Below are 14,594 nucleotides of genomic sequence, written 5' to 3' on the forward strand. Positions count from 1 at the left end.
ATTTTTTATGGGAATGTTGTGTGCTACTTGACATCAGCAGTGAAGTGTAATCACACTGTTTACAAAGTATGTATTTATTTACTAATACCTGGATCAGTTTGTATTATTGGTAGATGTTGTGATCAGAAACAAAGCCCACAGGAAATAGGAAAGGAAATGATTGAATGACCTACAAACTAGTAAGGTTGACATCTAATAAATACGAGTATTTTTGTAATTTCAGGGCACTTTCCAGTAGCATACAATAAGCCAAAAAATGATGTCATTCTACCATTTTTTTTATCTTACTGTACTGTTTTTTAAAATAATCACTGAGAACATCATGCATGAATTTTGCAGTTTCACAGCCACAGAAATGTTTTTATAGTGACTGCTGTGACTATGCTGCTCCACATAACAGGCATGTTTTGTGGGCTGCCGCCTCTGCTGGAGGATGCGAGTAAACAGCTCACATCCACATAACTTACCGAGCTATTTACAAAGCCTACTTTAACACAGCTCAGCCTGTTTACTTTGTTGTGTTCCACATTCTCCATGGTGTTCGGTGGCACCAACCTCATCGGAAGAGTGCCATTGCACCATTTTATGGCCAGTACCACTCCGGACTTTACACTGCCTGTGCCAAAGCCTCTTGTATTCATTATATCAGTTTTGTGGTATCTGGGCATTTCATTGGCCATGGCACCCATCAGCCATAGCACAAAAGTTTTGTTTTGAAATTTGTAGCTCAGACTTGGATATAAATAAATGGTTTCTCAGTAATGAAGTGTTATTGTCAGCCTTAATCTCTGTAAATAGATGCATTGTCAGTTTTCCAAGTAGAACAGCAAAATCTTGAAGAATTTGATTTCAAGAGCAGTGAAGCAAAATGTTAGCACTACTGTGCATATACTTTCATTGCACTAGTGCAAAAGAAAATTACATTGTGTGGATGCAACTTACTTGAGTAACATTTATGGACTGAACAACTTTTTATATTACAGTTCCACACAGGAATTGTACCATAATTATAAACTGCAGGAGCAAAGAGCACAAATATTCAGACTCCTGAATGCCATGCTGCTGTTAAGTAAAACATTAGTTTCCTATATCACAGCTAGCCATGGATTTAAACTAACTGAAATTCTTAAAATTTTTGTTGTTTTATAAAACACCACAATAATTCTCATCTTGTGATATGTCTAAGGCCGGTATTACACTATCAAATTTCTTTGTCCAATATCTTTGTCAAAGATATGTGATAGTGTAATAGGGACTTTGTCAAATGTCGTCCAATATTTGATCAAATCTAGGGCCTCGCTGTATATTTGATCAAAGAAACCGCTTGTCTTCTGTTCACTGTAATGTGACATGTTACCATATGGAGCGCTAGCATCGCTGCAGCGTTCTGTCGTCTGTAGTGTTTTTATAACCATTGCTGGTAAATACAATTGGTGTGTGCCGACAACTACAAAATTAATAAAGATGTCTGAAGCTGATGAGGCGCTTTACAACGTGAGGCACCCTGAATACAAAAATAGATTAAGAAGATTGGAGACCTGACCAGAACTGACCTGACCTGACCTAACCTAACCTAACCTAACATAACCTTCTCCTGTAGCAAGGAATCGGAGTGTTACAGCGAGCCTGTCTTCTGAAGATGTAGCAGTTCTTAAGTGAATATTGTGCTTTGTGATATGAGGATACACTTCATTGAGCACATACAGAAATGTATGCTCATCCATTTTTAAGTAATTGATGTACGACTTGACGTCTTCCACTGTAAGCTCACGTAACAAGTTTTGTTGAATGCTTTTATCGTGTCGTCGTAAAACCCACGGCTTCACCCAGATTAGATTAGTTTTTCATTCCATAGATCCGTGCTGAGGAGATCCTCGTGGATGTGGAACATGTCGATTTTTTTTAAGCTGAAATAACAATACTAATAGTATGAATAAATACAATACACCATTTGTTTCTATTAAAAATTTCGCCAATGGAGTAGAAGGAGTTGGCTAGTAGTAAGTTTTTCAGGGTCCTTTTAAACTGATCTTTATTTCTAACTAAATTTTTTATGTTTCCTGGCAAATTATTGAAGATGAGTGTTCCTGAGTAGTGGACCCCTTTTTGAACTATAGTAAGTGCTTTTAAGTCCTTGTGCAGATCATGTTTGAACTGAGTTGTTTGTTGGAAAAAGAGATATATTATTTTCGACAAATTTCATTAAGAAGTAAATATACTGAGAGGCAGTAGTTAGTATATCCAGTTCTTTGAAGAGGTTTCTGTAGGACGTCCGTGAATTTACTCCACAAATAATACGTATTACACGCTTTTGGACTCTGAAAACTTTTGTTTGACTTCAAGATTTACCCCAAAATAATATCCTATATGACATTATGGAATGAAAGTAGGCAAAGTATGCAAGCTTTTTCATTTTTATGTTGCCTATGTCTGCTAACACTCGAATTGCAAATACAGATTTGTTAAGGCGTTTCTGCAGTTCTGTGGTGTGCTCCTCCCAACTGAATTTATTATCAAGTTGTAATCCCAGGACTTTAAGACTGTCAACCTCGTATGTATGGTTCCATTTTTCCCCCACTTCTTTTCCGCATGTGCACACAATACAATTGGGGTACATACAACTGCTGCGGTTAATAACAAGTTGTTGTCAGCCATCTTGAACTTTGACGAAAACTTTGATGACAGTGTAATACCCCTTCTAGCGCTACGTCAAAGATCTTTGTCAAATATATTGGATGGAATATTGGATCACATCTTTGATCAAATCTTTGACAAAGAAATTTGATAGTGTAATACCGGCCTAATTCAGAGTCCTGTTTAATGATACAGCCTTTTACTTCAAGTGGGTTTGGATGAAAAGGACTTAAGGATACCATCAAAAATCCAGTCTGGATGTGCAAGACTGGCTTGCACCATGGATTCCTCCAGATATGAGTCGATGGCTTCAGTCCTTTCCCCTCTTGCTTGGTGTTAGAATTATGCTCTATGGTACCAAAGAAAAACTGCTTACTTCAAGTGACAACTCTAGCTTTGTTTGCCTTATTGGCTACCAATATTTGAAATCTTTATTCAAAGTAATTTATGGTACTGGCAATCAGAATATTTGTCATTGCATAAACTGTCAATACATAGGAAAAAAACATTGGATTTTAATCAGGCAAAGGAACAAGTTGGCTTTCAAAGCATAATTGCATAAGGGATCATTTGTAAGTCATCAATAAAATTAGAAATCAGAGCCATAAGTATGAATTTCCACTATCTCTGGGATTCATAGATTCTGAGAAAATTTTTGACTCAGTTTCAAAAAATCAGTACAAACAGCACTCAAGAAACAAGACATTGATTCAGTGTATGGCAGTATACTGAAAAATGTAAGTGTCAATGCTACAACTCCCATTAGACTTAATCATTATTGTGAGAAGTTCGGAACTGAATGAGGAATCGGCCAAAGAATGTCTATATTACAAAAATTATTCTCAAGAAAGTGCACAATGTTAATGCAAGAAATCTGAATCACTGCTGTTGTTATGATGACACCGTACCTATGAAGTTAAAAATAAATGAAGGAACTTAATAGAACATACTTGAAAGTAGACCTGAAATCAAGTATAATAAAACTACACTAATATATAACAAACATATTGGTTCTTATGGTTTTCAACACTAAATGTCTGAAAAGGACAGTTTGCCACTGTCAGAATAGATGACACACACGTCAATTCTTTTGAGCCATGGACTTTAATGCAAAGCTACTAATAAACTGAGGATTCTTCAGCAAGCAATAGGGAGATGGGTGTTATGGATTACTAGAAGAGTCGGGAAAACAAACAACTGGATCAGGGAGTAGATTGCTTGGAAAAAGTAATTATGGCAGTGTGATAATGAAATGGGGGGAGGGGGGGGGGGGTTTAGCCACATGAATGGGTGATACATTGGCCAATTAAAAATCTTTGTTTGGCTACAACAGATAAGACAAGACACCGCAATGGAAGGTGGTTCAGTAACAATAGAAAATACGAGAGTTGCCCAGAAAGAAATGCATCACATTTTTCTTTCTCCATCAAAAACAATGCTATGAATGTGAAATGTTACATATGTATTATTTGAAGTCTCCTGAGTGAGAACACAAAGTTCCCGTCAATTCCAACAGAATGAAACTGTGGGGAATATTCACAAACACTTGTGCCAAGTCTGTGCAGCATCTGCTGTTGACAGAAGTACAGTTAGTCACTGGGCATGGAGGGTGAGGTCATCGGAAGGCGGTTCGGGGGAATTCCATGATTTGCTGCAATCGGGGAGACATTCACAGCTGTCACATCTGACCTAGCCCCCTTGGACTTCCACTTGTTTGGGCCGTTACAGGATGCCATTTGTGCAAGATATTTTGAGGACGATGCGGTGGTGATTCGCACAGTGAAGCACTGGTTCCGCCACCACGACAAGTGTTGGTACCAACAGTGCATACATGCTCCTGTTTCATGCTGGAGGAAGGCCATAGAACGGGATGGAGATTATGTGGAAAAATAGGATGTGTAGATAAAACACTATTCCTTCATATGTGGAATTCTCATTATGTTCAATAAAGACGTATTGATGAAAAAAAATGTGGTGTATTACTTTCTGGACAACCCTTGTATGTTGCATCAACTTGAACATGTACATCTGAAGAACATAAGCATAGAAAAACTGGAGTAGGCTTTTATCCTGATATAGATGTTTAATGGCTGCTGCTGCTGAGGATGATGATGGCTTTGAATGCAGAACAACATTTTTCATGCATGACCTACGTTTGGCATGTTTCCATAGTATTAGTTCTTTCACACACTATTAATGACTGTTTTCAAGAATTGACCCAGTGATGAGTAACAGAAGCTTGTACATAGAGTCTTTGCAGCCATAGACCACCCTCAGGTAATAATGTATAATAAGTCACAATGAGAAATTTCTTTTGAGCTACAAGTTACTTTGCTAAAGGCGTAGGTGATAATTAATACATGTTGACTGCCATTTTTTATTTTTTTTTTTTTATTTCTGTGATGACACTTGCACACGCTGGTGCCACACTTGTAAGACATTAGTATTTACTTCAATTACTAGGCACATTTTCTGCTTTAATATGTATTTGCTTAATGCAATGGCCAACGACTGAGTTATGATAAACATTATTTGTTAGTTATTATGAGGTTTAACTAAAATATTACACACACTAAAAGGTATTTTCTGTTACTGTTTTCACAGGAAGTAACTGGCAAAAACGTTCTCCTATTGCCTGTAGGAGCTGGAGATGATGGAGCCCATGCACAAAATGAGAAGATAAATATCAGAAACTACATAGAAGGGGTAAGTTTTTCTTCCTTGTAATGATTATTTTATTTTAAACACACAGAAGTACCTTTCAAAGTTCATGTTCAGTAAAAAAAATAGTTTCCTAAGTGCATCACTACTATTACTGGATGCCCCAAGATTACGATTGATGAGAAGGGGGAAGAATTCAGAGAAAAAGCTATAAATTGCAGAAGGGAGATGGTTTTATTCTTCCAATAAAACACATGAGCAGAAATACTTCACAGAAATTTATCTTATGCTTTTTAGCAAATTTTGCCCCGCCCCCTCCCAAAGATTTGACATGCAGACTGTTTCAGTTCTGTAGATTTAAATTGGTGGTGATTTCTTACCTACTGCAACAAATAAACTGACTACCACTGCATATAAGCTTAGTTCATTAATTATATCTAAAAACAAAGATGATGTGACTTACCAAACGAAAGCGCTAGCAGGTCGATAGACACACAAACAAACACAAACATACACACAAAATTCAAGCTTTCGCAACCAACGGTTGCTTCATCAGGAAAGAGGGAAGGAGAGGGAAAGACAGGAGGATGTGGGTTTTAAGGGAGAGGGTAAGGAGTCATTCCAATCCCGGGAGCGGAAAGACTTACCTTAGGGGGGAAAAAGGACAGGTATACACTCACACACACACCCATATCCAACCGCACATATTTTTTCCACGTGGAATGTTTCCCTCTATTATATCCATATCACTAGTTCATTAATTACTTTGTTAAACAACAGTAAGTCCTGTGGAACCAGCCTAAGTACTGAATACTATCTGTGACTTGCTACTTTAATAGAAGAATTCAAACACTCTCACTTTTTGTCCAGGTTTCCATAGTTGAGGACTAACACCTTCATATGTTGAACTGTCATGGTGGTAGTGGTGGTGACTGTTGCTTTAAGGGGTCACACTGTGTAGTCATCAGTATCAAAATACCAAAGTGATTGCCTGACAGGAATTATACAAAAGGAGAAGAATGGCTGCTTTCTGTACGTGGGACTAGTAGTGGTTGTAAACTTTGAAGAAGGTTTAATGAGTTACACAATAAGTAGGATGATTGGTTTGTAATATGTTATGCTGGAGGTCTCTCTGGGCTGTGTCTGGGGGGAGGGGGGAAGCACTCTCTTTATACCCACCTAAGCCCAAGGTCAGTTTGGTGTGTGTGTGTGTGTGTGTGTGTAATGGAATGCTTAGATGGTTGAAGAAAGATTGATTGGTCATTGCAGAGAGAGATGGCCTGCTTGGCATCTCAGGGCACAGGAACTGCACAAAGGGCCTCTCACCATCCGTAACCATCCCAAACACCGACAAAGAACAAGAGGGCCAGTAAAGTTTACTATAGTGTGTGTTCTCCCTCCTAAAATTCTGGGATTTTGTGATAGTTATTTCAATATCTGAGTGACTACAAGATTTAGGTAGTGAGTATGAGCTGTAGGGAGCAGTCCATCTTCAGGTCCTTCATCATGTTGACCAATTTTTACACAAACAGAAATACATGTATTACAATGAAGTGTACAGGAACGGTAGCAAAGGCTTCACATCTTATTTTCACATAATAATGATTTACTTCCGTGCGTTTTGTCAGTTGTGGGACGAGTTGTTCCCCCCACACCCTCCTTTCATTGTAGGTGTCTCCCGCCAACCCCATAAAATAATGAATACTTGTCCGCTTTGGTTTTTGCCCCCTCATCATTGCAAAACTGTTTTCCACCCACATTTAGGAAATAAATGATAGTCAGTAGGTGCAAGACTGAGACTGTGAGAGAGATGGTGTAAAAGATTCCAGCAAAGTGAGGTCAAAAACTCTTGTGCTGCTCGAACAGAGTGCGTCCCAGCATTGTCATGAAGGAGGTAGACTCCATTCTTCAGCAACCCATAATGTTTGTTCTGCATGCATCTGTGGAGTTTCTTGAGGCTCTCACAGTGCAATACAGAGCTGATAGTGTTGTTACTTTGCAAGAAAATGGTTGCCATTACTTTTCTAGCTGATTGCTGGGTTTTGAAACTTTTTGTTGAAGGGGAATGAGTGTAGTATCACTGCATTGATTGTCACTTGTTCTCTGAGGTGTGATGGTAAATCCATGTTTCATTCGCTGTTACTATGGAGTCAATGAAAGTCTTTTAGTCACTCACAAAAAAATCAAGAGACTATTGTGTGAGACCTTGACTCTGTTTATCTTGTGTTCTGCAGTAAACCTCTTCAGAAACCATCACACACACCTTGCTATATTCTAGTTGATCACTCACAGTTTCATGAAGAACAGTTCCAGAAACCTCAGGACATGCTTCATGCAGGTCATCAGTGGCCACATGGTGATCAGGGCGAGTATGCTGTTAGAGTTTTTGCACCAGTTCATCAGTCACCATGGACAGGCAACCCATTCTGCCTTCATTGCGTATTTCCATTCTTCCAAAAGTGCAGTTCTGTACCTGTTTTGTCATATGTTGCTGTGATATAATCTCCTCCCCTTACCTGACAAGATTCCATAATGCATCATGCCAGTGCTCATACCCTTCACATTCAGGTAGCGTATCACAGTGTGCACTTTGCACTTGGTGGCAGACGGAATGAGAGAGCTCATCTTTAACCATCACCACAGCAAGAATCGGAATGTTACTGATGACCATTACCACTCATTTGTTTCAGTGTGTACTACCATATACAACAGTGGTACAGACTGTGAAAAAAGCAATTCCTTGGTAGAGTCACAGGCCTTGTATCCTTAGTTTCTGGATATCCCTCGTATAATGGTCATAGCATTCACTAGAGGTGGATCCTATTGGTTTAAGGTAGGGTCATGGTCAAGACTGTTGTGAGCAAAGCATAGTATATATAGTGTGATGGTAGGTAGGTCCTCCATGGTATAATGGTTCTCTTGATCAATCTTAATTTATTGCAGGTTATTATAGTTTGCAATTCCATATCCAGATATCTACAGAATAGGTACCACAGTTGTGATTATACATTTGTTGCAGGTGTTCAAAGGTCTGATTATTTTGTGCTAGCTTTCTTGGTCTTTTCATCAGCTTGCATATTCTTGTGGTGCCCATGTGCCTTCACATCCAATGAACTTGATGGTGATGCTGGCATAGTATAGCTTTGTCAACAAGTCCCGGGCATTAGATGGCAAAACATTATGTGGGTATTGTGCATAAAAAGTATGTTGTCACAGCTTCATTGAGTTACAGCACCATAGAATGTTTGTGTTCTGCTGATTTCAGATGTGATGCCAGATCTATAAGTGCAAAAGTGAATACACTACATGCCACCTTTTTAAATGTCAGTCTTCTCCTCTCAGATGGCTCCAACCGCACCTCGGTCCACATCAAATCTCGGTCCACATCAAATCCACCAATCACCAACAGTACCTGCACTTTGATAGCTGTCACCCCTTTCACACCAAAAAATCCCTCCCATACAGCCTGGCCATCCATGGTAGACACGTGTGCAGTGATGAGAACTCCCTCACCCTGTATGCTGAAGGCCTCGCAAAGAGCTTCACAGGCAGGCAATACCCTCCATATCTAACACACAAACAGATTTCCCATGCCATATCCCCTCACACACCTGATCCTCACATCTATCACAAGAACCAACCACAGTGAAGCCCCCCCCCCCCCCCCCCCCCCCCCGTTGCCCAATAGCACCCAGGCCTGGAATGACTGAACCACGTCCTTCGACAGGGCTGTGATTATCTATCATCATGCACTGAAATGAGGTACATCATACCCAAGATTCTTCCATCCCCTTCCAAAGTGATGTTCCACTGCCCACCCAACCTTCACAAAATCCTAGTCCATCCCAACGCCGCTCTCACCCCCCAATGCCCTTCCACAGGGATCATACCCTGGTGGAAGATGCAGATACAAGACCTGCCCAATCCACCCAACCAGCATCTCCTACTTCAGTCCCGTCACAGGCTTATCCTACCCCATCAGGTGCAGTGCCACTTAAGAAAGCAGCCATGCCATATACAAGATATGTTGCAACTACTGCACAGTGTTTTACATTGGTATGACAACCAACCAGCTGTCTTTCAGAATGAATGGCCACTGCCAAACTGTTGCAAAAACAAGGCAGACCACCGAGTGGCACAAAATGCAGCAGAGCACAACATGCAAGTTTTCAATCGCTTCTGCACTACCTGTGCCATCTTGATCCTCTCCACCACTACCACCACCAGCTTTTCTGAGCTTTCAAGCTTTCACAACCAACGGTTGCTTCATCAGGAAAGAGGGAAGGAGAGGGAAAGACGAAAGGATGTGGGTTTTAAGGGAGAGGGTAAGGAGTCATTCCAATCCCGGGAGCGGAAAGACTTACCTTAGGGGGAAAAAAGGACAGGTATACACTTGCGCGCGCGCACACACACACACACACACACACACACACACACACACACACACACACACACACACACACACACACCCATATCCAACCGCACATACACAGACACAAGCAGACATTTATAAAGGCAAAGTGTTTTGGCAGAGATGTCAGTCGAGGCAGAAGTACATAGGCAAAGATGTTGTTAAAAGACAGGTGAGGTATGAGCGGCGGCAACTTGAAATTAGCGGAGGTTGAGGCCTGGCGGATAACGAGGAGAGAGGATATACTGAAGGGCAAGTTCCCATCTCCGGAGTTCTGACAGGTTGGTGTTAGTGACCTCCATCTGTCCAATGGCCAGCTTCACATGTCCGTCCACATCAAACCCACCAACAAGCAACAGTACCTCCATTATGACAGCTGCCACCCATTCCACATCAAACGGTCCCTTCCCTACAGCCTAGGTCTTCGTGGCAAATGAATCTGCTCCAGTCCGGAATCCCTGAACCATTACACCAACAATCTGAAAACAGCTTTCGTATCCCACAACTACCATCCCGACCTGGTACAGAAGCAAATAACCAGAGCCACTTCCTCATCCCCTCAAGCCCAGAACCTCCCACAGAAGAACCACCCCACCCCCCTGCGGGTCCGGGGATTAGAATAGGCCCGAGGTATTCCTGCCTGTTGTAAGAGGTGACTAAAAGGAGTCCATCCCCCTCACGGGGGTAGTTAGCGCCTGCGTCCGGAGACGGACGGTTCCTCGACCTATTATTGTGGTCTTTTTGGTTTTTCACTTCTCGTTTCTTCCTTCCTTTTGTTGGTTCCTTTCTTTGCTCTTCTCCACCTCACTGTCTTCCTTACTCTTTTCCTTGACTTCTCCTTGCCTTCTCATTGCCTTCTTCTCCTTGCCTTCTCATTGCCTTCTTCTCCTTGCCTTCTCTGGTCTCCGCCTCGGCGTTTGAGACAGTCTGTCCTCTTTCTCCCTCTCTCTTCTTTTTCCTCTTCTTCCTTCCTCCCTGTGCGTGCCTGAAGGCTGACCCACGCGTTAGCACGCGTAGCCGGTGACGGGGTAACGCGTAAGTCCCCGCCCTGGGTAGACATGTAAGGCACGCGCGTACCCCCTGGTAAAGGCCAGGCCCGGGGAGGGGTGATTGCTTGAGCTGATACCTTCTGACCATGCCGATTGGTCCCTCCGTCTGTTTCTCGGGAGGTGTGACCTGAGGTGTAAACATTCACCTAAGGCGGGAGTGCCCTCTGAGAGGGTCCCCACAAGGAAGGAGCGCGCCATCGGAGACGCTGGCAATCATGGGGGATTCCTCCGCAATGGATTCTACTCCATCTCTCTCGACTTCGATCCAAAAACGGAAACGTGACCAGCCAACAGTGACAAAAGTACTACCGCCTGCCCCAGAGTTCCTCGTAGTTTCTCGATCTGAGGACGGAAAGGATTTTTCCTCTGTCAACCCTTTCGTTATTCAGAAGGGCGTAGATGCCATAGCCGGATCTGTCAAATCTTGTACCAGGTTGCGTAACGGTACCTTATTACTAGAAACTGAGAGTGCCTTTCAGGCACAAAAACTGCTTCGGGCCACACTCCTGTACACGTGCCCTGTCTGGGTGGAGGCCCACCGAACTTTGAATTCGTCTCGTGGTGTAGTCTATACTAGCTCCCTCGACGGATTGACTGACGAGGAGCTTCAATCTTTCCTCGCTGAGCAGGGCGTGACGGCTGTCCATAGGGTCATGAAAAAGGTCAACAATGACCTTGTACTGACCCGGACACTTTTCTTGACCTTCGATAGTGTTAAGCTGCCATCGCGCATCAAGGCGGGCTACGAGGTTATTTCTGTTCGCCCCTATGTCCCGACACCTACGCGCTGCTACCAGTGTCAGCGTTTCAATCACACTCGACAGTCTTGTTCCAATGCGGCTAAATGTGTCACTTGTGGCAGGGATGCCCATGAGGGTGACTGTCCACCTCCGTCTCCTCGTTGTGTGAACTGTCAGGGTGACCATGCCGCATCCTCCCGCAACTGTCCTGTCTATAAGGAAGAACGCTGTATCCAAGAAATTCGGGTCAAAGAGAAAGTGTCCACCTCGGCTGCTCACAAGCTATTGGCTAGTAGGAAGCCCACGCTGCTCCCAGCGGGGAAATACAGTACTGTCCTCGCCTCTCCTCGGACTACCCGGGAGGTAGCAACCCAGACATGCGATCTGACCTTCAGCACCACGGTCGTCCGTTCGGCCAGTGCTAAGATCGCGCGGTCGACGTCTCCTCCTCCTCCCATCACCCCACAGACACCAGCCCCTTCCTCAGCTTCTGCTAAGACGAAGACCCCGAAGTCAGATGCACGGGCCTTCAAGAAGGAACCATCCCGTGCAGACTTCCTCCGTACCTTGACCTCCCAGCCTTCGACCGGTACTTCCACCAAACGTCCTTCCAAAAAGGCGCATAGGAAGCACAGTTCTCCTTCTCCGCCATGGCGCATTTCTTCTCCTGCGCCACCCAGCGGTTGCCGCCCCAGGCCGTCATCCGTTTCGCCTGGCCGCACCGCTGGTAGCCGTACATCTGGCCGTTCACCGGCGGAGGAAGCTCCCCCTCCCGGCCATCCTCCCGAGATGGCCGATGACCCTATAGACCCAATGGACGATGACTGTCCGCCTACTGATAGCGGCGGCAGTGCTCGCTCGAAGCCAGGCCCTAAGCGGCCTTAGAGGTGACCCCTTCTATCATCTTCCTTTTCTTACGATGGCACTTATTCACTGGAATATTCGCAGCATTCGCTCCAACCGAGAGGACTTGATGTTGCTGCTCCGCTTGCACCGTCCGCTCGTCGTAGCCCTCCAGGAAACGAAGCTACGCCCATGCGATCAAATTGCCTTGGCGCACTACACCTCTGTGCGTTTTGACCTACCCCCTGTGGTAGGTATCCCAGCTCATGGAGGGGTTATGTTGCTGGTCCGGGATGATATTTACTACGATCCCATCACGTTGCACACCGGCCTGCAGGCAGTTGCCATCCGCATTATTCTCCCCACTTTTACGTTTTCCTTACGTTTACACTCCATCGTCATCTGCCGTTACCAGGGCAGACGTGATGCAACTTATTGCTCAGCTACCTGCACCATTTTTGTTAACTGGAGATATCAATGCCCACCATCCCCTTTGGGGCTCTCCAGCATCCTGCCCGAGGGGCTCCTTGTTAGCAGACCTTTTCAACCAGCTCAATCTTGTCTGCCTCAATACTGGCGCCCCTACTTTTCTTTCGGACACATCTCACACCTATTCCCATTTAGACCTCTCTATATGTACTCCCCAACTTGCACGCCGGTTTGAGTGGTATGCACTTTCTGATACATATTCGAGCGACCACTTCCCGTGTGTTCTCCATCTCCTGCAGCATACCCCCTCTCCGTGCTTCTCTAATTGGACCATCTCCAAGGCAGACTGAGGGCTCTTCTCTTCCAGGGCGACCTTTCAGGATCAAACCTTCATAAGCTGCGATCGTCAGGTCGCACACCTCACGGAAGTCATTCTCGCTGCTGCTGAATATTCCATCCCTCACCCTCCTTCTTCTCCACGTCGCGTACCGGTCCCCTGGTGGACCGCAGCATGTAGAGACGCTTTACGTGCTCGTCGACGTGCTTTACGCACATTTAAACGCCACCCTACAGTGGCAAATTGTATCAATTATAAACGATTACGTGCTCAGTGTCGTCGTATTATCAAAGAAAGCAAGAAAGCCAGCTGGGCTGCTTTCACAAGCACCTTCAACAGTTTTACTCCTTCTTCTGTTGTCTGGGGTAGCCTGCGCCGGCTATCTGGCACTAAGGTCCACTCACCAGTTTCTGGCTTGAAGGTCGCAAATGACGTCCTTGTGGCCCCTGAGGCTGTCTCCAATGCCTTCGGCCGCTTTTTCGCAGAGGTTTCGAGCTCCGCTCATTACCACCCTGCCTTCCTCCCCCGCAAACAGGCAGAGGAGGCTAGGCCACCTAACTTCCGCTCCTCGAATTGTGAAAGTTATAATGCCCCATTCACCATGCGGGAACTCGAAAACGCACTTGGCCGATCACGGTCCTCCGCTCCAGGGCCAGATTCTATTCATATTCAGATGCTGAAGAACCTTTCTCCTGCGGGTAAAGGTTTTCTTCTTCGTACATACAATCGCATCTGGATTGAGGGACATGTTCCCGCATGCTGGCGCGAGTCTATTGTTGTCTCGATTCCTAAGCCGGGGAAGGACAAGCACTTGCCTTCCAGTTATCGACCTATCTCGCTTACCAGCTGTGTCTGTAAAGTGATGGAGCGAATGGTTAACTCTCGATTGGTTTGGCTGCTCGAGTCTCGACGCCTACTTACCAATGTACAATGTGGATTTCGTAGGCGCCGCTCTGCTGTTGACCATCTGGTTACCTTGTCGACCTTCATTATGAATAACTTCTTGCGGAAGCGCCCGACCGCGGCTGTGTTCTTTGATTTGGAGAAGGCTTACGACACCTGTTGGAGGGCGGGCATTCTCCGCACCATGCATACATGGGGCCTTTGCGGTCGCCTCCCTCTTTTTATTCATTCCTTTTTAATGGATCGACAGTTCAGGGTATGTGTGGGTTCTGTCCTGTCCGACACCTTTCGCCAGGAGAATGGGGTGCCACAGGGCTCAGTTTTGAGCGTCGCTCTCTTCGCCATCGCGATCAATCCAATAATGGATTGCCTCCCAGCTGATGTATCAGGCTCCCTTTTCGTGGACGATTTTACCATCTATTGCAGCGCGCAGTGTACACGTGTCCTGGAGTGCTGTCTTCAGCGTTCTCTTGACCGTCTTTACTCCTGGAGTGTCGCCAATGGCTTCCGTTTTTCTGCCGAGAAGACGGTCTGTATTAACTTCTGGCGCTACAAAGAGTTTCTCCCACCGTCCTTAAGACTCTGTC

At 44.5% G+C, this 14,594-nt stretch overlaps 1 protein-coding gene across 1 annotated transcript in view; it reads left to right on the plus strand.

Annotated features, from left to right (window-relative positions):
• LOC126188281 (cytosolic non-specific dipeptidase) overlaps positions 1 to 14,594 on the plus strand; it is a 178,521-nt gene that overhangs the window by 151,371 nt on the left and 12,556 nt on the right. Inside the window, exon 8 of the mRNA XM_049929865.1 lies at positions 5,239 to 5,340. Coding sequence (XP_049785822.1) covers positions 5,239 to 5,340 — 102 coding nt within the window. The remainder of the gene's footprint in view (positions 1 to 5,238; positions 5,341 to 14,594) is intronic.

Source organism: Schistocerca cancellata, chromosome 5, assembly GCF_023864275.1.
Source record: "Schistocerca cancellata isolate TAMUIC-IGC-003103 chromosome 5, iqSchCanc2.1, whole genome shotgun sequence".
Classification (NCBI taxonomy): Eukaryota; Metazoa; Arthropoda; class Insecta; order Orthoptera; family Acrididae; genus Schistocerca; species Schistocerca cancellata.